This window comes from Globicephala melas, chromosome 3, assembly GCF_963455315.2.
Source record: "Globicephala melas chromosome 3, mGloMel1.2, whole genome shotgun sequence".
Classification (NCBI taxonomy): Eukaryota; Metazoa; Chordata; class Mammalia; order Artiodactyla; family Delphinidae; genus Globicephala; species Globicephala melas.
In genome coordinates this window covers 151,519,923-151,546,411 of record NC_083316.1, presented here as the reverse complement: position 1 = coordinate 151,546,411, position 26,489 = coordinate 151,519,923, and the positions used below count along the sequence as shown (strand labels likewise).

The 26,489-nt window shown below is 38.8% G+C and overlaps 1 protein-coding gene across 9 annotated transcripts in view; it reads left to right on the top strand.

Annotated features, from left to right (window-relative positions):
- The window catches only part of UIMC1 (ubiquitin interaction motif containing 1), a 189,402-nt gene that overhangs the window by 130,940 nt on the left and 31,973 nt on the right, over positions 1-26,489 (top strand). For all 9 annotated transcript variants that reach the window (XM_060296671.1, XM_060296670.1, XM_070045278.1 and 6 more), the window contains 4 exons: positions 3,859-3,923; positions 6,778-6,854; positions 11,570-11,670; positions 17,709-17,871. In XM_060296671.1, coding sequence (XP_060152654.1) covers positions 3,859-3,923; positions 6,778-6,854; positions 11,570-11,670; positions 17,709-17,871 — 406 coding nt within the window. The remainder of the gene's footprint in view (positions 1-3,858; positions 3,924-6,777; positions 6,855-11,569; positions 11,671-17,708; positions 17,872-26,489) is intronic.

The window sequence follows — 26,489 nt, the reverse complement described above, 5'->3', positions numbered from 1 at the left end:
ACTAAATCAAGCTAGCTTAATTAAAAAGAGGACTTCATCATAAGGAGATAGGGTACCTCATAAATTCTAAAACAGAATGGTAAACCAAGCCTGGATAAGGCACTAGGTCTGGAAAATTCGTCTGTATCTCGTAGTTATATTGTGTCTGCTTCATTTTCCTCCCTGCAAACTGGCTTCCTTTGCTTCTCTGTTTCACGTGGTAGGTGGAAGATATTGATCCTACAGTTCCCAAAGGTTAAATACAGGTTACAGGAGATTTATTCTTTCCCAGTTCCAACTTCAAACTTCTAGGAAATGACTTACGGCCCATTTAGAGTTAGTAGCCATCCCCAGCCCAGTTGTCTGTGACCCAGAGCGGGTATGTTCCATGTACAAATGGCTGTGAGCCCACTGCTATCCTGCAGTGCGAGGGGTGAGGAACAGTCCTCAGTAAAAGGAGACCAGGTAGACAACCTAGTAAATATTCAGTTTAGTCATTAACATTATTTTTAGAAATCACTTAGAACTATTGAAAAATGCAAAAAAGTGTAAAGAACAAAGTTGAAAGTAGCCACAGTCCTACCATCCAGTGATGTATTCCTTCATCTTTTTTTCTATGCCTATTTTTTTGTATGGTTTATATCATATTACTGTATTTTTATATTTTTAAGTTAACATTATGTAAACTTTCTTGTGATGTTAAAATTATTTATAGATCTCATTTTTAATTACTATAATATTTTGGCTTATAAGTTTATGGTAATATTTAAATCATTTTCCTATTGCTGGGTATTTCAGTTTTGTGATTAACATCTTTCTAAGTAAAGCTTTTATTTATTTAAGATTAGTGTCTTTAGAGATAGGGAGCCAGAAAAATGCTAGGTTAAAGAGTTAGGAACATTAAAAAAAAAAAAGACCTGCTATTTACTGCTAAATTGCTTTTAAGAAAGATTGTTCAAATTTTTACACTCTTTCCTTCCAGCAATGTATGAGAATGCCTAGTTCACTGCAACCTTGCTGATGTAGAATAGCGTCTTTAAAAAAACAAAACAAAGAGAAATCAACTTAACTAATTTTATAGGCAAATAATGAAAGTCTTGCAATTGTAATTTCTTGTCTTGGTCTTTTGCTTTCAGGAGCTGTGGGTAGAAAGAGTTTGTGTTTGTTAAACATTTTGTATTGATTATGGCTTTGCTGGAACTGCCCACATTTGAGACACCTTGGTTGATAGAGATAGCAAGAGAGTCCCAGAGATAGGGACTCAGAGAAACATTCACCCTGGGGCAAATTGCTTAGGTTATAAAAACTTGACATAGACTGAACAGTTTGGATCAGATGATAACTGGTTTCTGGCATCACTGCAATTATAGGGAAGTTGTTAATGAAGATGGAGAGGTCATCTTGATGGCTGTACAGCAGGGAGAGGAGGGTTAGTATATTGATGTGGTCCCTACTTTTTAGGGTCTGATCCTTAATTTTTCAGTCCAGGTACTGGGATTTCTTTCTTAGAAATGACCAGATTCTGTGGGAATGTGAGAACTGACTTTGATTAACCAAATTTCAAGCTGGTATGTGTACCAAATGTCAGTTTATTAATTTATTATGGAAGAGAGACATTTTCATTAACCAGAATACTCAAGCCCACCATCATACCTTTTTCTAGGATGAAGGAATCTGGAAGACTGAAATAATAATCAGAAAATGGAAGTTTTAAGGGGTGATTCAACTAGTCTTTGGAAAGCTACTAGTGCCTGCAGCAGAGGACATTTCTGTGGTGATCAGATGATGTGTCTGTTAACTTTCACTTCCAGACCATGGTGTTGAAGACACTGCTTGATTCTGTGTCTTTGGATTTTTCCCTTTTAGATTTGTTGCTAACTATCCCTTTCCATTAACATATTATTTGTTCAGGCAGAGTGCAATGTCTTGATTAGGCCACAGCTTCCTTAGTGAAAGTTACATTCCTGTCATGCTTCTCTGTTCACCTTGATTAGACTTGGATATTCTAATCAAATTTTGTCTGCTTGTTTTGCTCTGTTATTTTCATATTCTGGAAGAACCTTACTTTACCCGTGTTTAGATTACTGCCATTGAGGTATAAGTTTAGGAATTAAAAATGGTTTATTGAAATGAAGACAGTCTTGGGATTCTATGTGGAAATGGTTAGGAAGAAAATTATTTGACTAAACAACATAGCTGTAGTGGTTAGAGCATGGATTTTGGAGTCAGAAAGGTCCAGGCTCCACTTTGAACAGCTCTGTGATTTTGGGAAGATTATTTAACCTGTCAAAGTTTCACTTGCCTCATTTCTAAAATAAATTAATAGCTTCTACCTCAGAAGGTTCTTGTGAAGGTTAAAGGAGATAATACATGTAAAGGGATTAGCATAGGCCTGGCACATAATAGGTGTACAATAATTTTTTTAAAAAATTACACTGGGAAAAAGGAAGAGATATGTTTAGCCTGAGGTAGAGGTGGAGGTATCTCATAACTTATTAATCAGTACCTTGTTTGCTTCTGAAGCCAAAGGCTTAGTTGGCTAGTCATTCTAACAAGGTAAAATTCTGTTAAACGGACACCAGGTGTCAGTATTTACCTTTTTTTTTTTTTTTTTGAGATAGAAATAAAACTGTTTTGTCACCACTGAGTTCACACAGTCAGGTGAAGTATTTATTTCTGTTGTATTTTAGTCCTTTTGACAGTTTTGTTCAGCCCTCATTTGTCATAATGACTACATTCCCAATCATTGTACAGCTTTATCTTCCCTTTGACTGAAGGCTCATCTAGGCTATTCCTGTTTTTAGTATATTTCATCATTTACCTGAGTGGTATAGAGGTGCCTAACTCGTTTAGGTTATTTATATCCTGTTAGGAGACCCTGAAAATTTCAGCCAGTAGCTTTACATCTATTGGAATAAGCCTCACAGCCCAGGCACTTCCTCAGAAGTATCCGTAAGGCAGCAGTAGCTACTTTTTCCACACTCTGCTGTGCACCTACATTTAATGAGTTAACATTTGCACCAACTCTACTATTTTTTTTTTTTTTTGCGGTACGCGGGCCTCTCACTGTTGTGGCCTCTCCCGTTGCGGAGCACAGGCTCCGGACACGCAGGCTCAGCAGCCATGGCTCATGGGCCTAGCCACTCCGCGGCATGTGGGATCTTCCCGGACCGGGACACGAACTCGTGTCCCCTACATCGGCAGGCGGACTCTCAACCACTGCGCCACTAGGGAAGCCCCCAACTCTACTATTAATCAAAGAAAATAATTTTTTTTCTTAGCCAGTCCCTATTTATTACGTTTCTTAAAAGATATCCTTGTGGCCACATATTAAAACCATAGTGGCAGATTTTTAGCAAAAGGAATCTTTATAACCCTTTCTTTTGGATAGCCTATGTTATGGCTTGGTTGTGCAAGAGAGACTTCTTTCCACTGAGAACTGAACTTTTCTCTGTATCTCTTCCTTCCACAACAAAAGCTTCATAATTGCTTTTCTGAAATCATAATTCATTTGACTCACCAATTAATATTTATACGTCTTGCATTTTACACAGTGCATCATATATATTATCTTGTTTAATTCTCACAATAACACTCTGTGAGGCAATTGTTAATACTATTTTAAGATGAGGAAGCAGATTCAGATGTGACTTACCCAAGATTACAAAGTTAACAGCTGATTCACCCATGATTTAAATTCCAGTGTTCTGACTCCACAGGATATGTTCTTTTTATTTAAACTCACTGACTTTTGTAAAATGTTTTATTCTTATTACTAATTGCTGAGTGATAATGTTGAACAATTAAATTTTTTTTTAAAGGAAGAGAAACCAGTTCATCTGTGCCTATATATTTAGGATGTTACATATTTCTTTGCAGTCTTCCCAAGGGCTGTTCGTTGAAGAAACTTCTGAAGAAGGAAGTTCTGTACCTGCCCCACAGAGGTAAAATTATATGTCATTATGGGTCTGAATCCTCCTGATAGTACCAGAATAAAAGAGATGAACCACATAAGTGACACTGTATTGGAACAGCTTTCCCAGGGACCTTTTGGCTCTTTTATACACACAGCCTAGGAGAAATCATTCTCTCTCAGTTCTCAAATATGCATCTTATAGAAGTCTAGAATATTAGGGTGGAAGAGATCTTAGAGGTTTACTTGTCTAATCCAACCGTCTTGGCACAAATTCCATCTGTACTATTCCTGAAAAGTGGTTACATCCTGTTACTCTCTCTCTCTTTTTTTTTTTTGCGGTACGTGGGCCTCTCACTGCTGTGGCCTCTCCCGTTGCGGAGCACAGCCTCCGGACGTGCAGGCCCAGCGGCCATGGCTCACGGGCCCAGCCGCTCTGCGGCATGTGGGATCTTCCCGGACCGGGGCATGAACCTGTGTCCCCTGCATCGGCAGGCGGACTCTCAACCGCTGCGCCACCAGGGAAGCTCCATCCTGCTACTCTCTTAACTAACTATACTAGCTTCCTATGCCAATAAGAAGGGCTCTAGACTGATTTCTTCATGGTCCTTCTAGTCCTTTCTCCCTTTGTTCCCTCTGCTTATGCTTATTTTATCTGCATATCTAAACCATACACATCTTTTAAGTCTGCTCTTAAGATTTGCATTCTCTTTGAAGCTTTTATATTTTTCAGGCCACACAGAACCTGTATCACCCTCACTCCCTGTCCTGTGCCACTTTTAATCTGATTTTGTCTCATCTTTCCTTAAATGGTTGTATTTGTATTACCTCCTCAGTTATTCTTGATGGTTTGATTGATGGGGTTACCTTCTTAAATCTTCTCACTTTAATAATATGTAGAGGTTGATTGGTTACAAACTACACTTATTGACTAGATCAGGCTTCCAATTACTTTTCCCTTTTATTGGTAGTTGACCTTTGAGGATTACTCAAGAGCTTAATTTTGTGTTAACTGACCTTCATCTCCCAAACAGAAGTTGAGACCCAATTGCCATTTGTCACTTTGTAATTTAGTTGGTGTTCTTAGGCTTTTGGTTAAGTTGATAGTACTAGGTATTTCTTCCTGAGCTAAAGAATATGGCTGTGGTTTGATTCTCTTGCTGTTAAGACAGTTTTGGAAGTGGTTTTAACCAGAGTAGGCCTTCTGCTTCCTGCAGGCCACTCTGCTTTGTTGTGGTGAGCCTTCTGCAGAGCAGATGTAGGTTTTAATAAATGATTATACGCTTTGTCACCAGGAGAGAGTTGGAATTGCAGGCAATGCGGTTTGACTTCAAATTGATTAGCCCATTTTATAAATGTCAGCAAATTGTTTTGTGATGGACCCTTTGAATAGAGCTCTAACGTTATGTGCCGAATAAACTGTCTCTGGCTTAGGTTTATAACAAATGCTCTGAGGTGTTTTATTTAGAGGGAGAAATCACTTGTGGTTTCCTATCAGGATTTAGTTATTTATCATGTATCAGTGGTGGTTATTCTCTCTTCTTTGTGGTTCTTGGTTGATGTGAGGATTTGTGTGGGGTTTTTTTGTTCTTTTTGTTTGTTTGTTCTGTGGTATGCAGGCCTCTCACTGTTGTGGCCACTCCCGTTGCGGAGCACAGGCTCTGGATGTGCAGGCTCAGCGGCCATGGCTCACGGGCCCAGCCGCTCCGCTGCATGGGGGATCTTCCTGGACCGGGGCACGAACCCGTGTCCCCTGCATCGGCAGGCAGACTCTCAACCACTGCGCCACCAGGGAAGCCCGAGGATTTGTGATTTTAAGCGTTCTCTTGCATACTTGATCAGACTAATCGTAAAGCTCTGTGAAGCATGACGGGGCTAGCTCAGATGCTCAGATCTCTCAGCCATGTGTTCCTATGTCAGGAAGAGATTGCACTCCATGAATAGGCAGGGTAGACCAGAAGGTTGCATGAGGGGAGCCAGTCATAATTATGTTTTTCTCAGAAGAGATATTCAACTTGATTGGGCAGATTTTTTTAAAAAAATAAATTTATTTATTTATTTTTGGCTGTGTTGGGTCTTCGTTTCTGTGCGAGGGCTTTCTCTAGTTGTGGCAAGCGGGGGCCACTCCTCATGACGGTGCGGGGGCCACTCTTCATCGCGGTGCGGGGGCCACTCTTCATCGCGGTGTACGGACCTCTCACTGTCGCAGCCTCCCTTGTTGGGAGCACAGGCTCCAGATGCGCAGGCTCAGTAGTTGTGGCTCACGGGCCCAGTTGCTCCACAGCATGTGGGATCTTCCCAGACCAGGGCTCAAACCCGTGTCCCCTGCATTGGCAGGCAGATTCTCAACCACTGCACCACAAGGGAAGCCCCGGTTGGGCAGATTTTTGTTGTAGGGCAGTTTGGAATTGTATCTTGTTTTGTTGCTTGGAGAGCCATATCTTGAGATAAAAGAGGAAATTTAACTGCAAGGTGAGGGGAAAGCTGTCGTGTTGTCAGAAGAATCTTCATATCTTCTCTTATGAGTTTACAAATCTCTAGCTTTCAGAAGTCTGAGATGGAGGCTATAAAACACTTTTGACATCCTTATATTAGAGTGGATTTTTTTGTCTGATAGTCCTTACCCTTCAGCCTTCCTTTGTGAAGACTTCAAAAGGGGTTAATTCATTCAGTGATTTCACTGGAACCAAAGTTGTAAGCATATTTATTTTCCCTGTTTTTGGCTTGGAGTTTTCACTACTGATTCCTTGCTTCCCTGTTGTGCTTTTGTGGTATTGGACAGCAGGTATCAGATTACCTGTGGCTTTGTGAATGACCATTGCTTTTGGCCCCATGTTCTGATTTATTTTACTGGGAATTCACTGGGGGTTTGGTTCTTTTTTCAGCATTGCTGCTTTGAACAGTAAGAGAAGCTCAGTCCTTATGCCAGAGAGTTCTGCAGAGGAAATCACTGTGTGTCCTGGTAAGTACCCCACTGTGATTTTACTAGTTTCTGATCCCTAGCTATCTACCTTTTTGTGCCTTTTAATTTTTCTGACTTTTCCAACCCACTCTCAGGAGGTTTACGTGTGATTGATTTGTGTGTGTGTCTCTCCACACTCATACATACATATACACACACACACACACACACACATTTTTGATGGACATTGGCTCTGCTTCTCACCTTTTCTCTTCTTAGAGATAGTTTAGTTTAAAATTAACATGGCTCTTTTGTTTGTTTGTTTGCATACTAGCCTCATCAGAGATGGCAGCAAAGCATTAGGAATAGCATTTAACTCTACATTGAGAGCCAAGAGGACTTTATGTTTTGGTTTATGAGTTCTCAAAGTGGGTTGTCCTCAGATCTGCCTGTCATTAAGCAGTTTTTTACCCTGAGGCTTTTACTAGTTAGTTTTACATTGCCATTCATGGGGTCTATTGCGTAGGGAGTCCAGAAATTGAATTTTGTGCACAGTTCTGTCACTGACTTATTTTTAATCTCAGAACAGATACTTAACCTGGTTAAGTATCATACTTTGCTTTTTGTTAACAGTGGTGATGAGAAGACACATGTGTCAATACTTTGTTTAAGGTATGAGAGAGATGTTCATTGAAAGTTGCACATGAATAGGTTTTGATACACAAAATAATTTAAAATGAACTAAAATATCCATTATCTAAGAGAACTCTTGAGTTGAATCATTGTATAATATGAAGAATTATTTTGTGATTATGAACCACTACTTTCTAAGGAATCTGTTTTAGCTTCTATATATATTTTTGGCTTTTCTTAAAAGTGGGGCCTAATATATTATCAGTAACCTTATTCATATGAGATTAAGGAACTTCCTCTTAATGTTTAAACTCTTTGGGCAGCAAGTGTTGGACAAATGTTACCATAAGTCATATCTAATTTTCCCTTAGGTTGCGTATAACCTGTCGGGGTCAGAGAGACTCGTAGTTTTCTTGTTTTGGTTTCTTTCAAGTTTTTTTTTTTCTACAGAGACTCATTTAGTTTACACATTAGTCTAGGAAAGTCCTGTAACTATTTTTAAACAATTGGCAGCATATTGTCAAGGTCTTTCTGTACTTACTTTTAAAGTTTAACTGTTGTTTTTATTGAAAGTGGTTTCTTAATTCATTTGAAATTTATTTAGATTGCTGCCTAATGATACTCACCAAGAGACCCCTCTACCAATTGCTATGATTTTGGCAGGAGCTGTCAGGAATGCTGTGTTGCTTTTGTGAAAGGATAGCATTACTCCCTCTCCATCTGGGACTGCTGACTTATGCCATCCTGCTGGGAAGTCACCCAGTAAGTTTAGGATGATGGCATGTGACATCACCCTGGGATCTTGCAGGAGGAACCTGCAAATACAATTGAAATCCCTAATGAGAGAAAAGTTAATGAAAAGTAAGCCCTTCATCACTGCGGTTAGATAATTTTTGTGATTGTGACTTGCTGTCATTAGCCTGCTAATTAAGTCCAACTGTTTGCTGATATAAACCACTTCTAAATGAGATCACAAAAGGTTTCCCTAACATTACTGTTCCTTTTGCTAAGAAGGTGTAACTACTTCTCCATGGAGTCAGACTCCTCAGTCCCTTTAATTTAGTGGCTTAAAGACTTAAACATAAGACATGATACCATAAAACTCCTAGAAGAGATCATAGGTGAAACATTCTCTGACATAAATTGTACCAATGCTTTATTAGGTCAGTCTCCCAAGGCAATAGAAATAAAACCAAAACTAAACAAATGGGACCTAATCAAACTTACAAGCTCTTGCACAGTAAAGGAAACCATAAACAAACAAAAAAGACAGCCAATGGAATGGGAGAAAATATTTGCAAACAATACAACCAACAAGGACTTAATTTCCAAAATATACAAACAGCTCATACAACTCAACAACAAAGAAAACAAACAACCCAATCGAAAAATGGGCAGAAGACCTAAATAGACATATCTCCAAAGAAGAAATACAGATGGCCAATAGGCACATGAAAAGATGCTCAACATTGCTAATTATTAGAGAAATGCAAATCAAGACTACAATGAGGTACCATCTCACACTGGTCAGAATGGCCATCATTAAAAAGTCTACAAATAACAAATGCTGGAGAGGGTGCGGAGAAAAGGGAATCCTCCTACACTGTTGCTGGTAATGTAAGTTGGTGCAGTCATGATGGAAAACAGTATGGAGTTTCCTCAAAAAACTAAAAATTAGAATTACCATATGGTCCAGCAATCCCACTTTTAGGCATATATCCAGACAAAACTATAATTCAAAAAGATGCGTGCACTCCTGTGTTTATGGCAACACTGTTCATAGTAGCCAAGACATGGAAGCAACTTAAATGTCCATCAACAGATGACTGGAGAAAGAAGATGTGGTACATATGTACAATGGAATACTACTCAGCCACAAAAAAGAATGAAGTAATGCCATCTGCAGCGACATGGATGGAACTAGAGATTATCATACTAAGTGAAGTAAGTTAGAAAAAGATAAATACTATATGATATCATTTATATGTGGAATCTAAAGTATGATGCAAATGAAGCTACCTACGAAACAGAAACAGACTCACACACATAGAGGACAGTCCTGTGGCTGCCAAGGGGGAAGGGGGTGGGGGAGGGATTGAGCAGGAGGTTTGGGTTAGCAGATGCAAACTATTATATATAGAATGGATAAACAACAGGGTCCTATTGTATGGCACATGGAGCTAAATTCAATATCCTGTGATAAACCATAATGGAAAAGAATGTAAAAAAGAATGTATATGTATGTATAACTGAATCACTTTGCTGTACAGCAGAAATTAACAAAACATTGTAAATCAAGTATATGTCAATAAAAAATAAAATATATAATTTAGAAGCTGTGTATAAAAATTTGTCCTAAATGGGTAAAACACAGATTGAGTATAGATGTCCATCTTACCTATTTTGTTTTGTCTCATATTTCTGGCAGTTCCAGGGGTCTGTTATTCAAAATTATAACATCATATTAGTGAAGAAGCAGGATTAGAGCCTTATGCCCATGTTGTGCGTGATGCTAGTATTATTTACTTCTATGAAACTAATGTCCTCTTAATTTGTCTCTATAGTTGAACATTTCAGCCAGAGAAAGCTTAATTAAAGACTTTTTATTGTTACAGTAGTACAAGCGGTGAACAACTCTTATTTTCTAACAGACTAAATGTCTTTTTTGGTTATATCTCTCAGGGAGGCTTGACAAAGAAGATTTTGAGGTTTATGCACTATAAGTCTTTTTCCAACAAGGTGGTAAAATCTGTGTGTGCATCCAGTTTTCAAAATATTATGATGTATTAAAATACAGTTGACACTAGAAATGTATATAATCATTCTTCGATGATTGAGAAGATACCTCAGTACCTTTCAGGTATACTATTTGCCCAGCATTTTCCACTCATTGTATTTGTGAAGCATAGATATATAATACCAGTTGGATGTATAGTGTGTATAGTGTGGATAACAGAACTTTCTGGATTGTGTTCTCAGATAAATTTCTAGATTTATTGTCATTTTTTGAAATATTGTTAGTGTTCTTTTGTTACATCAAGTGATGGGTGTCTAGACCAGAAGTCGGCAAAATTTTTCTATAAAAAACTAGATAATAAATATTTTAGGCTTTGTGGGCCATACAGTCTGTTGAAACTACTCAGCTCTGCTATTTTAACTCAAAAGTAACCATAGACAGTATAAAGAAGAATGAATGTGGCTGTGTTCCAATAAAACTTTATTTCCAAAAACAGGCAACTGGCTCTATTTGGCCCATGAGCTATAGTTTGCTGACCCCTGAATGAGACCATGAGAGACCTCATCTTACATCTCCATATTGCTAGTAGCCTGTACAGTACCTGGAACTTCTTCCATAAATATTTATTGCATTAATGTTGAATGAATAAATGCTGCTTAAAGAATAATTAAAGAAAGGCATATCTTTGTTGAGAATGTATTTTTATTTCTGCTCCCAATTTTTGTCTTCTCTAATCATCCCTTTAACCTCAGAATTAGCATCGGCAGTGTTTTGTTTTCTGTCAAAATAAATATACTTTAAAACCAGAACTATGCTGGAAAGAAGCCACATGGATTAACTGATGAATGGATAAACAAATTATAATATATCCATACAATGGAATACTACTCAGCAGTAAAAAGGAATGAACTACTGATATATGTAACAACATGGATGCTTCTCAAACACATTATGCTAAATGAAAGAAGTCAGACATGAAAGATGACACACTGTGTTATTTCATTTATATGACATTCTAGAAAAGGCAGAACTCTAGGAACATAAAGTAGGTTGGTCATTGCAGAGAGCCAAGTAGGAGGAGGATTGACTGCAGAGGGGTACATGAGAACTTTTGGGGTTGTTAGAAATATTTTACATCTTGATTGTGGTGGTGGTGATGTGGTATAAATGATACCATGTATACATTGTAAATATTTGTCAAAACTCACCATACTCTATACTGAAAATTGGTGAATTCTGTTATATGTAAATTATGCCTCAGTAAAGCTTTAAGAAGAAACAAACTTGATCTGTATTTCCACTGCGGAATTATCATACCCTAAGCTTAAGGAAACAGGTGTTTGTTTTCTTTAACTATGAAAATACAAAATGAAAATTAATGAAGTTTTAATTTTTTAAATTACAGAGACACAGCTAAGTTCCCCTGAAACTTTTGACCTTGAAAAAGAAGACTTTCCAGGTAGCAGAGAGACCGTGGATGAAGTAAGAATAATGGCAGATAAGGAGGTGAATATTACTTATAATTTTTGTCAGTGTTTTCTTTCTACTGGTAGTCCTTTCTCTGATGCAATATTGACCTTGGATGAAAAGATTTAGGTTACAGAGGGTTAGGCTTTTATCTCAGATTCTTAAAAATGAGTTCAGCACTATTTCTAAATATAACAGTAGTTACCAATTCTTCAGTATTTTAATATGCTTTATTATTTCCGGTACAGATGGGGAAATGGAGGTTTAGGATGTTTGCTCAATTTGCTCAAATTCAAACTGCTAATAATGGTAGAACCAGGATTTGAAAACAGATTTGTCTCCAAAGTCCTGGAGTATTTTCCATTATATACTGATAAGTAACAGAGATGAACAATCTTGGAAAAAGTCACTACGTTTATATTACGACCTAACTTTCAGCCCTAATTTTGAGACATGATCAGAAATGCAAAATCAGGATAGCAGCATGATAAAATAGGCAAATCTCTATTTGCACTATTATCTTTCCTAACTTCACATATCTGACATTAACCATAAAGCTGATTGACACAAGTTTATACTTCTGATTAAGATTCAGTGTATATTTTTTCATATTGAGTCTGACAAAACAACTTAAATGCCAAGAACTCTTTTAAAAAATTCAAAATCTTTAAAATTTGTTGGTGTGAAAAGCAGCCTGAGAATTAAACTAGTTTTTCTGTGAAAATAAAATTTTTGGTTACATATGTTTATACTATTTTATCCTGAGCAATTTAAAAAAGCTTTGTTCTGTTATTCCTTTTTATACTCTAGGTTTTTTTTGAGAACAGTGTTTACAGTGGAAGTTAGATCCCCTTCCTAGTTTCTGCACTGCAGGTAACTGGGTAGAAATTCTGCTTTCATGAATCATGCACACTGTTTGGTTCCCTGGAACCTGATCTGTCACAGCTGACAGACCAAGATTCCCTAATGCCAGTGGTGTTAGGAAAGATGAGGACGCTCCCTGCATCAGAGCCACTGAGGATAGATCCTGCTAGATAATGTCAAAATGGCCTCCGGTTCTTTTCCTAGGGAGGGACCAGAACCTTCTAAATGGGGATGGGGGAACAGAGTGTTATTAACGTAGTTATCCTAACATGCATAGGAAGCCCTGCAAGCCCTTAGTTAATTGAGGCTGATTTCTTACCCGTCCGTGACTGCAAAGGAAACTTCTTTGGGGCAAAGAGCATGAACCCTATTTAGAAGTTATATATGTCTGTAGCACTTCACATCAAATGGATGGAATTGTATGGTCTTTTGCACATTGAATGTCCTCTTTTTTTTTTTTTTTTTTTTTGCGATACGCGGACCTCTCACTGTTGTGGCCTCTCCCGTTACGGAGCACAGGCTCCGGACGTGCAGGCTCGGCAGCCATGGCTCACGGGCCCAGCCGCTCCGCGGCATGTGGGATCTTCCCAGACCGGGGCACGAACCCATGTCCCCTGCATCGGCAGGCGGACTCTCAACCACTGTGCCACCAGGGAAGCCCTGAATGTCCTCTTTTTGGTGTTGCTGTTTGCTGATATCTGTGGATACTCTAAATAGTCTTAGAAGTTTCCATTAAAAGAAGTTAGAGGGCTTCCCTGGTGGCGCAGTGGTTGAGAGTCCGCCTGCCGATGCAGGGGACATGGGTTCGTGCCCCGGTCTGGGAAGATCCCACATGCCACGGAACGACTGGGCCCGTGAGCCATGGCCGCTGAGCCTGCACGTCCGGAGCCTGTGCTCCGCAACGGGAGAGACCACAACAGTGAGAGGCCCGCGTACTGCAAAAAAAAAAAAAAAAAGAAGTTAGATACTGTAGTTCTGAGTCATTGCACAATCACTAGTTACAAATCACTTATTAGAAAGATAGAATCTGGGCATTTTATGTATGCACAGTGATAATATCATAATGGGTATGGACTCTTGCCCTTGGAATCTGTGTATCGGGTCATCTGCCCTAAAATTTCTTGTTTATTGAAAGGTGGTATGGTGTAGTGCAAGGAGCTTGAGCATTGGAATTAGAAGACATGGCTTTGAATCCCAGCCCCGCCACCTTGGGCAGGTTAATTAATTGTTTTATTCATTTATTTGGCAGATATTATAGTGTGCCAGTCATTGTTTTAGAGTCTTGAGATATAAGGTAAATAAGAAAAAAATAATCCCTGCCTTCAAAAGGACACATAAACAGATAATTATAATGTAATCTGACAAATGTAATGTTAGAGAGATGCCTAGGGTATTAGGGGAACATAGGAGAGGAATGCTTCTTCATTTATAAAATGGAGACAAAAATAGCCTATTTTATTGGGTTGCTCTGAAGATTAAATTAGATAAAGAATATAAAACACATAGCAGGAGTTGGCACACGTAGAAATATGCATGTGGAACTGCTTTGTAATGTATTGTGGCTCTTCATTGATATTAGCTTACTAATGACAGAGAACTGCTTGACAGTATTTGAGGTATTTGGAATACCTTTGCCGGAACTGTAGTCCCTCTTGATTTGATTTTCTGCAATGGTCAGATTCCTTTGGAAATAACATTTTTGAAATATCTTGCCTGAGAGTTTCCCTTAGTTGGGGTCTCAGATATTCTGTACTCAGAAGGGTTAATAGACTTTATTCAGACTGAAATACAGTTGACCCTTGAACAGTGACGGGGTGAAGGGTGCCGACTGTTCATGCAGTTGAAAATCCATGTATAACTTATAGCAGGCCCTTGGTATCTGTATTTTCCCCCTATCTGTGGTTCCACATCCGAGAATTCAGCCAACCACAGATCATTTAGTACTGTAGTATTTACTGTTGAAAAACATTTGTATGTAAGTGGACCTGTGCAACTATAGTCAATTTAGTCAGTTGGTTTTTAAGTTAACGGTGTTAAGTAAACTGTCTATGGTAAGAGGGGAAAGATCTAAACAGTTTTCTAAGCTACAAATAAACCTGGTGGGGGATGGGTGGGGGGTGTTGGTGACTATAGGACATACTCTCATTTTCATTGGGTCCATTTCTTGAGGTTTCTTTTCAGGCCAGAAAGTAAAGGCCAGCCTTTAAGAGATCATGATTTGGTGTCCAAGTACTTCTTTTGAGAAATACATGTATAGTATTTTAAAAGAAGTGGAAGCATCTCTGCAGAGACCCAGTCCCTAACTACATAGTCCTTATAAGAGCTTCTTCGCTTGGATCTTTTCCTCTTGAGGCTTCTCCATTGTAGCTAATATTTAAATAGACCTTTTTAATGGTGCTGGGAAAAATCTTAGGTTAATATAAAAATGTTCAGAAACCTTCTGGGTTGCCTATGAATGTGATTGGAAGTGGGCTTGTATTCACAATAAAACAAAAATAGATTGATTCCTCCCTCTTGAATACTACATTAATAGTTGGAGGTAACTTCTCTGCATTTTATAGAGCTCGTAATGAATACAAAGGGGTGTAGTACTGGGTGTGAGCACCAGTGACATTCATGTCATACAACATTTCTGTGCTTAGTGAACTTCAGAATGCCAAGTAACTGCTTAACTGCTACTAACTTTCATTAACTCAAGACTACTTGCAAATTACAGGGTATATTGATTTTTCTCCCCTCTGCTCAGATGGCTTTGTATTCACAAGACAACTTTTTCTTGTAAAATTTGTGAACAGAGGAACCTGGGTTTATAAGAATCTCAGTGACTAAGCTTGGAATAAAAAAACACCTAGAACTTCCAGACTCATTGGACTTGCCCCACATACTAGAGGAGAATAATAGAACCAGAGAGTCTCCCAATACCTGGCAGAGTCAGCTTCCAGAAACAAAGTGGAGCAGAGGGGTGCTTTTTGTTTTTGCCACACCGTGGTGGAGTACTGAGAGTTTTGATGACACAAAGGCCTGGGTTTGAGTCTACATTGTCCAGTTACTCACTTTGTGATCAGCAGGTTACTTTGCCTTTCCAAGCCTCAATCTCCTCTTCTATAATACTGGAGCTAGTGATACCTGTGCCAATTGGGTTGTTGTGAAGGATAGTTATGGAAAGTGCTTGGCCAAGCCTGGCATAGTATAGGAACTCAACCACTCTTAGTTCCTTTCTCATCTTTCTTTTTCTCCTTCCTTTTAAAGTAAAAGGCAGGTATGTGTTGAAAACAACGTTTTCTGGCAGTTGTAGAAATCGTTTTACTTGGTATTTATTTAGATGACCTGTTTCCCTCTCTGCTGGATTACATTCACAGGTGGTAAATTTTAGGGATGGCCTGAACTTAGAGACTAAAAGAAAAAAAACCACCCCAGTTGGCTCAGAGCTTAAATTATCTACCTACTGCAGTTTTGGTCCTATTTTGTTCTTGTATCAGAAGAGGGTTTATTTTTTTCCCATAGTAAGGCATAATGACAGCCCAGGTGCTCCTTGCTCTTAAATGGAAGCAGTGACTATGCAGGACAGTTTCACATTGATTGGATAGGACATGCTGTTCTTTGAATCAAGTGTTAGGCAGTAGTGCTGCAGTGCTCACACATACTATAGGATTAATCACTGCAGAGTTCTTGACTCTGACCTGTAAAGGTAAAATAAAACTGTCTCTGAGAGACTGGGAACTGTAGGAAAAATGATGACTACAAAACACTGAGAAGGGAGTAAGAATGACTTTGTCAGAATTGTCTTAATGATTTCTTCAGGCCTTCTTAAATATTTGGATCTTAGTTGTGTTTCCTCTTTCAACCCCAAAGTCACAAATAAAACACAAGAATTGGTTTTGTTTTACTGGTATAAGCTGAGACCTAGGTTCTTAACTTATTTTAGTTGTGTTGCTTTTGCTTAGAGCTCTTTTTTTTTCCCCCTAACTCTTGATATCTGAAGTCACTTACAGTGATCACAGTTCTTTGTGTGTGTATGTGTGTAATTAATTCTTTTTTGTCTTTCAGTTTTATTGAGATATAATTTACATACAGCACTGTGTAAGTTTAAGGGGTACAGCATAATGATTTGACTTACATGCATAGTCAAATGATTTTCACAGTAAGCTTAGTGAACATCCATAATCTCATTTAGATACAAAATTAAAGAAATAGAAAAAATTTTTTTCCTTGTGATGAGAACTCTTTAGGATTTACTCTCAGCTTTCTAATATAACATACAGCAGTGTGAATTATATTATCACACTGTACATTACAGCCCTAGTACTTATTTATGTTACAGTTAGGAGTTTGTACCTTTTGACTGCCTTTACAGTTCTTTTGTGAGATTGAAAAAGTGTCTCTTTTTAAAAAAATTATTTATTTTATTTACTTTTGGCTGCATTGGGTCTTAGTTGCTGCGCATGGGCTTTCTCTAAGTTGCGGCGAGCAGGGGCTACTCTTCATTGTGGTGTGCGGGCTTCTCATTGCGGTGGCTTCTCTTGTTGCGGAGCACAGGCTCTAGGCTTGCAGGCTTCAGTAGCTGTGGCACGTGGGCTCAGTAGTTGTGGCTCACGGGCTTAGTTGCTCTGTGGCATGTAGGATCTTCCTGGACCAGGGCTCAAACCCGTGTCCCCTGCACTGGCAGGTGGATTCTTAACCACTGTGCTACCAGGGAAGTCCCTGAAAAAGTGTCTTTAAGATGCTGTTGATAATACAAACTGAAACACCGAAGACACAGCATACTGACCCAACGAGGACAGCACCTTGCAGTGTGATAGAGAGGAATGCTGTCAGTTTTTGGAGCCAAATAGTCCTTGGTTTGAATTTCAGCTCTGCCACTTATTTATTCTGTAACTTTGGGCAAGTTACTTTACTGTTTTGGACAACACTTTTCTCAAGTGTAAAAAGAGTGTGTTTGTACCTTTGTAAGATTATCATGAGGTTTAAATGAGTATCACATACAGAGTGCTTAGCACATAGTAGGCAGGCACTGAATAAGTATTATTCAGTATAATAAATAAATATTAAATATATTAGTGTATCTCCCAATCTGCTGTCCTGAATTTGGCAAACTGATTGGTATCACCTCATTGAAAGTAAGTGGAATATAGGATGGAGTCTTGCAGTTCTTTTTGGGAAAAGATACTTTATAAAGTAAAGCTGGTACAATTGCCATTTGTCATGTTCTTCAGGTTCTTCAGGTTGATAACAGGGAAGATGCTGAGAAGGAAATACCTACTACTACCTTCTCATCTAGTACCCAGGTATCCTGCCCACTATGTGACCAAGGCTTCCCACCCACAAAGATCGAGCGACATGCCATGTACTGCAATGGGCTGATGGGTCAAGATACAGGTAAAGCCAGATTCCTTTCTTCAACTGTGTGGTGGTTTTGTAATCCTATATGGTACAGTGCAACAGACAACTCCTCTTCAATGCTAAAGTTTGTTTTTTTTTTTAATCTAGCTAATTATCTAGTGCTTTTCACGTTCGTTATTACTTTATACTATTTTGTTGCACATACCTCAGGACAAGGGGAAGGGAAAAATCTTTCATCTTTCAATGTTTCACACTTATTCTTTGCTATAGGCAGGCCAGAGATCATTGTTATCCCATAGACCTTGAATTTCAATTTATATATTCAAATACTGAAACTCCTATGGAACTTGAGGAACTAAGTTTTAGAGTTGCCCGTTTTTCATTCAGAATAAATCCCGTGTGTGTGTGTGTGTGTGTGTGTGTGTGTGTGAATTCTACCTAAAGATAGTTAACAGCTGAAAAATATCACTAATTTCGGGCTTCCCTGGTGGTGCAGTGGTTGGGGGTCCGCCTGCTGATGCAGGGGACGTGGGTTCGTGCCCTGGTTCGGGAGGATCCCACAGGCCACGGAGCGGCTGGGCCCGTGGGCCATGGCCGCTGAGCCTGCGCGTCCGGAGCCTCTGCTCCGCAGCGGGGGAGGCCACAGCAGTGAGAGGCCTGCATACTGAAAAAAAAAAAAAAAATCACTAATTACCATTAATGTCCTACATGTCTCTGCTGCATCACCCTGGAGGTGTTGGTTCTCTCTCGAAGAGTACACAAAAGGCCTTGGTTTTCGTGCAGTGTGACATATTGGGCAAGAGAATCTGCTTGTTCATCACAGCCCTTGAAATACCACCCCTGATCTTGCCTTTCTGTTTATGACTTTAAACTCTAAATATAATAGAATCTGCACAACTCTGTGGTCTAACATGTTGAATGTAACCATAACTTAGATGATTTAGAAGTGTTGCAACATTTTTCTCAGTGCTACTTGGTTCCCATAACTTAGAGATATTTAATCTGAAATTGTATTATTGTGAGGTGTTTTATACATTAAGATTTCCAGGAAAGAAAGGCACATGTTATTTAATTTTTCTGAAGTTATACACTTCTTATTAATTAAATAAGGAAGTACCTAAACTTAAAATTTAAATAAATTTGTTGATTTTTCTGATTGTAAAGTAGTACCTGTTCATTGTAGTATGAATAATAATAATGGCTTACATTTATTGAGTACTTGAAATGAGTCAGGAATTATTTACATAAATGAGACCATGCCACATGTGTGTAATTCTGCAATTTGCCTTTTTTTATTTATCAGTAAATTTAGATCTTTCTATGTGCAGGTATATTTTTTACATAGTTGAGATCTGACTGTATGTAAAATTCTGTTTTGTTTTTTTCTACTTACAGCATAAAAATTTCTCCATGTCACTATAAGTTATGTGTAAAAATATTTTTAATGCTTATATAATATTCTGTAATCCAGATTGCCTCCATTTATTTAATTGTTGTGTGTTTAGAATGCTTCAAGTTGCCATGTTATACTTATATGACAGTGAGCTTTTTATGCCTAAAATTATTGCTGTTTTTTGGGGTTATTTTCTAAGGATGTATTTTTAGTTTGGGTGATAGTAAAAAAAGATGGGCTCTGGAGTCCAATCAGTCTGAGATTGAGTCCCACCTCTGTCAATTACTAGTCTGTGAGCCTGTGCTAGTTTCCAGGCTTCCCTTCATGTGTCTGTCAAACAGTAGAAATGACCTTATTTGGTTTTTGTGAGGTGGAAGGAGATATTTTAAGTGTTCAGCACAACATAGTAAGTACTTAGGAACTTTGATCTGTGGAATTCCCAGTAGTGGTATTACTAGGTCAAAGATTTTGTCATCATTTTAAAGGGTTTTTATGAATAGCATTGTAGTCTTTTAAATACAATGAAAGTTGAAGACATAAATCTGGTCAACTCCTTTAATAGAAGAGCACTGTAGGTCTAGGATTTTAGATGCAGTTTTACCTTGACATAGCTCTTTAGTTTGATTTTTAGTGGAGAGTTCCAGTGACTGAAAGAATTCTAGGGCTGGGCCTTTGGTGACCAGAGAAGGGAGAGACTATTTTGTCTATCTCGCCAAACACCTTACCCAACTGGTATTAGTTACTGAGTCAACAATGCACTCAGCACTGAGGTCCAGAAATAAATGAGTTTGAGAAACTGAATCCCCATTGAGCTCTAGGAATAGATGACCTTCTTCCAGTCAGAATCAAAAGGTAAAGAGTATAGAGTAGCTCCTACTGATATCTCCCAGACTGAACGCTGATAGTTTGTGCTTAAACAGGAAGCTTTGGTATTCATCTCTGTCAGACATCTTTCAGCTATATAATATTTGCTTTTAAGCTTGTTCTTCATTACAGGGGTGCGGTGGAGCAACTCACAGCCCCAAATACTTGATTCAGGCTTGTTTCTGAGTTTTCTCAGAAACCTAATGCAGACTTATACCACCAGATCCAGGTTTTTCTCATTGAACTTGTTGAGAGGCTGACACCGTCAGGAGGGCAAAGTAGACTGAGACTTGCATTGTTATCCATTTAGGACAAGCCTTTCAAGTTCTCTTTAATCCGTTAGGCCAAGTGTCAGTGATCCTGTGTGATGCTGCTCAGTTGGATTTACACTCTGGGTCTTGAGGACTCTTTAAAATATTATAGATATAAGTGTGTTTTCTGATATAATTGGAAGTCCTTATTTTCTTGGCACTGTATGTCTTGTAGCCCTGATCCAAATGTCTCAGACCTCCATCCAAAGATGTCTGCTGTATCCTGAATGACTGTCACAGTTTATTTTTTATGAGGAAATCTGTTTTAAAAATTAGTTCAGGGACTTCCCTGGTGATCCAGTGGTTAAGACTCTGTGCTTCCATTGCAGAGGGCATGGGTTCGATCCCTGATCCCTGGGGATCCTGCATGTCGCTGTCCCCAGAGAAGGGTGGGCTTAGCCTGAGCTGGATAGGTTTGGACAAACCCATAGGAAAGTAGGGGGTCCTTTATCCTCTTATGGGTTAGATAAGATAGGAAGCAAGGGAAACAGCCACTAAATGACAGCTTCCACTTAATCTTCCTAATAGTGTTAGCGTACCTAAATTACCCTTTCTGAGAATGTGACATTTTAGGCCTTACGGACAAGTTTGGAGCAGGGAGTCCTCACTGGAACTGTCCCACTCTCTGCTTACTCCTCTACTTTCCTGCAGACAGAGCTTGGGGCTCTACGTGGGGTGGGGGAAGTATTGATAGTTGGATGAATTATGTGAAACACCTACTAGTGTGCCTGGCATATAGTGGGTTTTTGGTAAATTTGCTGTCTTTATTTGGTTTCTCCACCAGTTTCCTGCCCCATCTTCCTTGCCAGGGATAGTAGTGATTGTTCTGGTTCCTCTCAGCTTTATGACTGAAGACAGAGGGCCGTCCACAGCCTTTTTTTTGCGTTACGCGGGCCTCTCACTGTTGTGGCCTCTCCCATTGCGGAGCACAGGCTCCGGACGCGCAGGCTCAGCAGCCATGGCTTACGGGCCCAGCCACTCTGCGGCATGTGGAATCTTCCCAGACCGGGGCACGAACGCATGTCCCCTGCATCGGCAGGCGGACTCTCAACCACTGTGCCACCAGGGAAGCCCCACAGCCTAATATTTTAATCTTTGGTAAAAGGAAGCCTTTCCCACAATGGAGGGGAAAGAGTTACACATAACCCAGTCTGGGAGACCATTAGCCCAATGCCTAAGGGGATAGAATAAGAGGGAGGACTTCCCTCCCAGAGCTAAGTTTTCAGCTTTCCCCTCCTTCCTGTTTTCCCCTGAATCTGATCCTAGACATGCTTGTTTGGCTGTGTAAAAGAAATAGTAATTAGAGTCATTTACATGAAGTGTCTACCATTTATGCCTAGTTACCATGCAGCACAATAACAATTATGCATATCATTAAATGTGTCTGGTTAACTTTGCTGTAAGTTTTATTTTATTATAATACTACACTCTGGTTAAGTTGGCTCAGTCTGCTCAGTTTGTTGCTCAATGACATGACTATCTGTTCACAACTGTGGAAAAATTAGAGGGAGTGTCCTTTAAAGGCATTGTTTGAAGGGAGATGATTTGCTAAAGTAATCTAGACTGGAACAAAAGCAGGTTGCCTTTGCATTTGCTTTTTGGAAAATGTCTTTGAGACCATTTTCATTTAAACACCGAGGAAGAATAAAGGTCTTCATTTACACATCTAGTAAATACTTATTAAATGCCTACTACATGCCAGATATAGTGAACAGAATATACAGAGTCCATGTTCTCAGAGAGCTTATATTCTAGTAGTGGGATACTATTACAATAAACAAGTAAACATATAATATGTCACGTTGATAAGTATTTTAGAGGAAAAAAAGAAATCAAGAGGAAGAGGGGAATAGGGAGTATTGAGGTCAGGAGGTGGCAGTTTAAAATAGGTGGTGTGGAAGTTTCCATTGAGAAGGTGCCATTTGAACAGAGACCTAAAGGAAGTGAGGGAATAAGTTAAGAGAATTTTGAGTGGAGAGGAGAGTGTTACGGGCAGAGGGAACAGTAAGTTCAAAGACCCTGAGGTGAGCAGGCTTGGCGTATATGGGGAATGACAAAGAAGCCAGTGCAGCTGCAGTAGAGTAAGTGAGGGAGAGATTAACAGTGAGATCAGAGAGGTAATTGGGGAGGGGACAGGTAGACAGATCACATAGGGCTCTTAGGCCATTAGTGAGGACTTTAGCTTTTAAAGGAGGAAACATTGGAGGGGTTTGAGCAAAAAATGAATTAATATTTGAACAAGGGATCACTCTGGCTGCTGTGTGAATAGATTGTTGGGTGACAAGGGTGGAAGCTGGGAGAATAGCCAACGTTTTATTTTTGGTAATAAGATAGAGTGGGAGAAACATAGGCTTTGGAACTAGGTAGATCTGAACTTAAATTTCAGCTGTAATACTTGTCAGCTGGGTAATGCTTGACAAATTATCTTACTCTTTGAGGATCAGGTGCCTCATTTGTAAAATTAGTCTAACATCATTAGGATTGTCATGGGAATCAGAGATAAAGCACCCAGCACTGTGTCTAGATTGTTTTAGATATTCAATAAATGGTAGCTACTGTTATTATTGAATATTTTTCTTGCCTGTGTAGTCATTTTGAAGTCTGTGTTTCTGTGTGCTAATACAATACGTAAAGGATAAGCCACCAGCCAGCTAGAGCTAAGGGAAAGATGAAAGGCAAGGAAAGGCATTAGAGTCAAAGTGCTAAGAATAAGTTTAGTGAGAAATAGATCATAGCAGAGTTAGGAAAGCTGAAGGCATTAACTGTATACACTTTGGGCCTAGATACAGAGGTGTGGATATTGCCAGGAGTGGATTTTCTCTCCATGGATATTTCTTGGAAACATAACGGTGGGTAAGTAGGTGGGTAGAGGTATCAAATCTCTTGATAGAGATTTGCCTGAGAGCTATCAGAGAAGGACTGGGACCTAGAATAGGCTTGACTTGGGTGAGTCAGCAAAAATCAGAAGACCCAATCATCTCTAAGTAACAAATTTCTTAAATTAGACAGAGTTGACTTTTTCTGTTTTATATATCTGTATTTGCCTACCTGAATGTAATTTGTACCCCATTCAGTCTTCTCACTTGTATTAATGTGGCTTTTGTGGTACCCAGGAGGATTAAGTATATCACTATTGACACCTAACTACTGAGGTATTAACAATTGGGAAGTAGCATAGGTTTAGTAGAAATAACATGGATTATGGAGACAGACTGACCTGTGGGAAGATATACAGATCCAAACAAAGTGAGATTACAGTGCAATTGGATAGATAAAAGGCATACACATGAATAACTGTAATGCAAGGTGAAAATGACTAAGGGGCATAAAGATAAATTCCTGTGGTGTTTCAGAAGAAACGTGATTAGAGATTTAGAAAGAAGGACATTAATGTAAAATAGCAGTACGCAAAACTCACGTAAATAGAAAAACATGAAGAAACATGCTGTACAAGAAAGAGCATGCCATTCAGTGTGGTTGTAGTATGGGCATTATGAAAATAAATAGTAGGCAATTGGAGAATGACAAACATAACTTGAGTTATATGGGTTAATACAGGGCAAAGTTTTTTTCAACTTGTAAAATAATTATTTACGTGTTTACTCCAGTAGTAGGACTCTTTTGGGTTCAGGTGTTGGAAAAACAATTCAAGCAATCTGAAGCAAAAAAGAGAGGTTAGTTTTCATAATAATTGGGAAGCCTGGGATAGGCTTTAGGCAGAGCAGGATCTAGGAGCTGAGATGGTGTGTCTCTCCATCTTTCGGCTCCATTTGTTTCTATTCAATAGATAGGCTTTTTTTTTTTTTTTTTTTTTTTTTAAGGGGCAAGCAAAGTGTCTGCCAGCAGCCATAGGCTTTTAGTCTTTAATGGAAAGAAGGAGTTCTTTCTCCTGAGACCACAAGTCAGTCTAGAGAAAGACTCTGATTGTCTTTATTTAAAGTGTCCACCCCTGCTTTAGTCACTCTTACCAAGTGGATGGTTATGTATCATTTTATATAAGTCAGAACAAATAATGGAAAACCCTATTAGTATCTATCAGAAAATTCTATCACTCCTAATAACAGAAAACACCGTTTTAATTAATGTAATTAATTATTAAATGGGTTTAACATGTAAGGTTTCTTTTTCTCACATATCCAGATGTCTAGAGTGAGGCAGTGGCTCAGTGATGTAATGAGAACCTAAGCTTTTCTCTTTTGGCTCTACAGTCCTGTACTTGTAGCTTCTTGACTTATTGTTTCAAGATGGCTGTTAACATCTCTAGACCTTACATCTGTGTTCCAGGCAGGAAGAAGAACAAAGAATAAAGGGGTATGGCTGTAGATTGTGACTGCTGCAATCTAATAACTCATTCCTATAATCTCATGGAATTGAGTTTATTCCAAATTGTGGTAGAATTAGGTCAGTTATGAATTTAGTGTTCATGTCTTTATGTGTAAAAAATTTAACATCTTTGAAATCATTGATTAATTTGCTTCTTACAGTGATTCAACTTAAAAATTTTCATGTCCTGCTGTTAATGAAGTATTGTGTTAGGTGCTGGGAGTGCTCACAAGGTAATAAAGGTATATGATACAGAGCTGAATGGGACCCCAAATTTGTATTCAGGGAATTCACAGTCCAGTGAGACAGACTTGGGAACGACTAAATATGATACAAGTCATATTTAGTGCTAAAATATAGTGCTAAAATAGAGGCACTAAGCACTCACAGAGATGGAAGGGATTATTACTGATTGGTGAGAAAAAGGACAGATTCTTATTTAAATGTTCCCCTAGTATCAGGTATGGGTTTTTAATGCTTTCCTCCCCCCTTTATTGAAGATATGCATCTAAAATAGCAACAAGCCTTGTAAAGTATAAATTGTCTGAATTTCTGATTTTTTTCTTTAAACCAGACTACAAAAAGTGAAATTACTGGATTATATGTATAAAGTTTTAAGATTGCTTTCTGGAAAGGTTATACTCATTTAAATTCTCACTGGTAGCACGTGAGAGTGTTCCTTTCACCACACCATTACAAATACTGAGGAATATTACTTTTTCTTTTTTTGTTTTTAAAGCATGGTATATTCAGTAGATAAACAGTGATATTTCATTATATTTTATATTTCTTTGACTAGTAAAGTTGAGTTTTTTTTCTTTTTTAAAAAAGCCAATTTGTATTTCTTTTTTGAGAAATTGTTCTCTGAACTTTCCCAAGTATCTATTGGGTTCTTAGTACTTTTCTTATCAATTTATATAAGTTCTTTACAAATTATATTTTCCCTTTGCTTCAAAGGTGCTTTCCAGGTTTTTTCCACCCACCCAACAGTTCTTACCAAGGTTCCAGTTTTATGCAGCCTGGCACAGCAAGCCCATTCTTGTGCTTGAACAGCCAAAGCCATTTCTTAAAGCAGAAGCAGTGCTGATCCTGCAGAAGGATCTAATCGGTGTGAATAGCAGTGGCGCTGATATGGGGAAAAAAGTATTGGAATCCATGCAGAACTGGGGAGGAGAGGAGGGTGGGTGGGCAGCAAGGAGAAAGGATAAAGAATTCATTGCTGTTGATAATGAGAGGAGGAAGCTAAGAGGTGGGAAGAGGTGGTGGCCTGGTACAGGGGTCAGCAGGAGCTGGATGCCCAAAGTGGTATATCTAAAGTGGATTCTTCTTTGATAGACTTGACCCCAGACTGTTTGGTGTTTCTGTAGAGGCCATCATCTTATTTGAATGCCTACTGACATAGAAATATATCATAACTCTTAGCCACTGGATGAATCCTTAGACCAAGTACCTCCACTCCAGACTTGTGATGTTCCACTGCTTGTAACTCTCTCCTCTTGTATTAATAATATAGCAGAACTGTGTGGTCCTGTCCCATCCCTCCACCCCTGTCATCTGAGTTGTCTTCTGATAATTTTTGTTTAGCCTTTCTGTGGAACATTTCCTTGTATTAGCTCCACTATGATGCATTAATAAGGTTACTGTATGATATGGCATGTGAAAATGGCAGTCTGACTGCAATCCATGTCTACTTGAGTCCTCAGTGTCTTCACTCTTCCCATTTTGTTCCTCTTAACCTTGCCTTTGTTATGCCTAATCGTTAT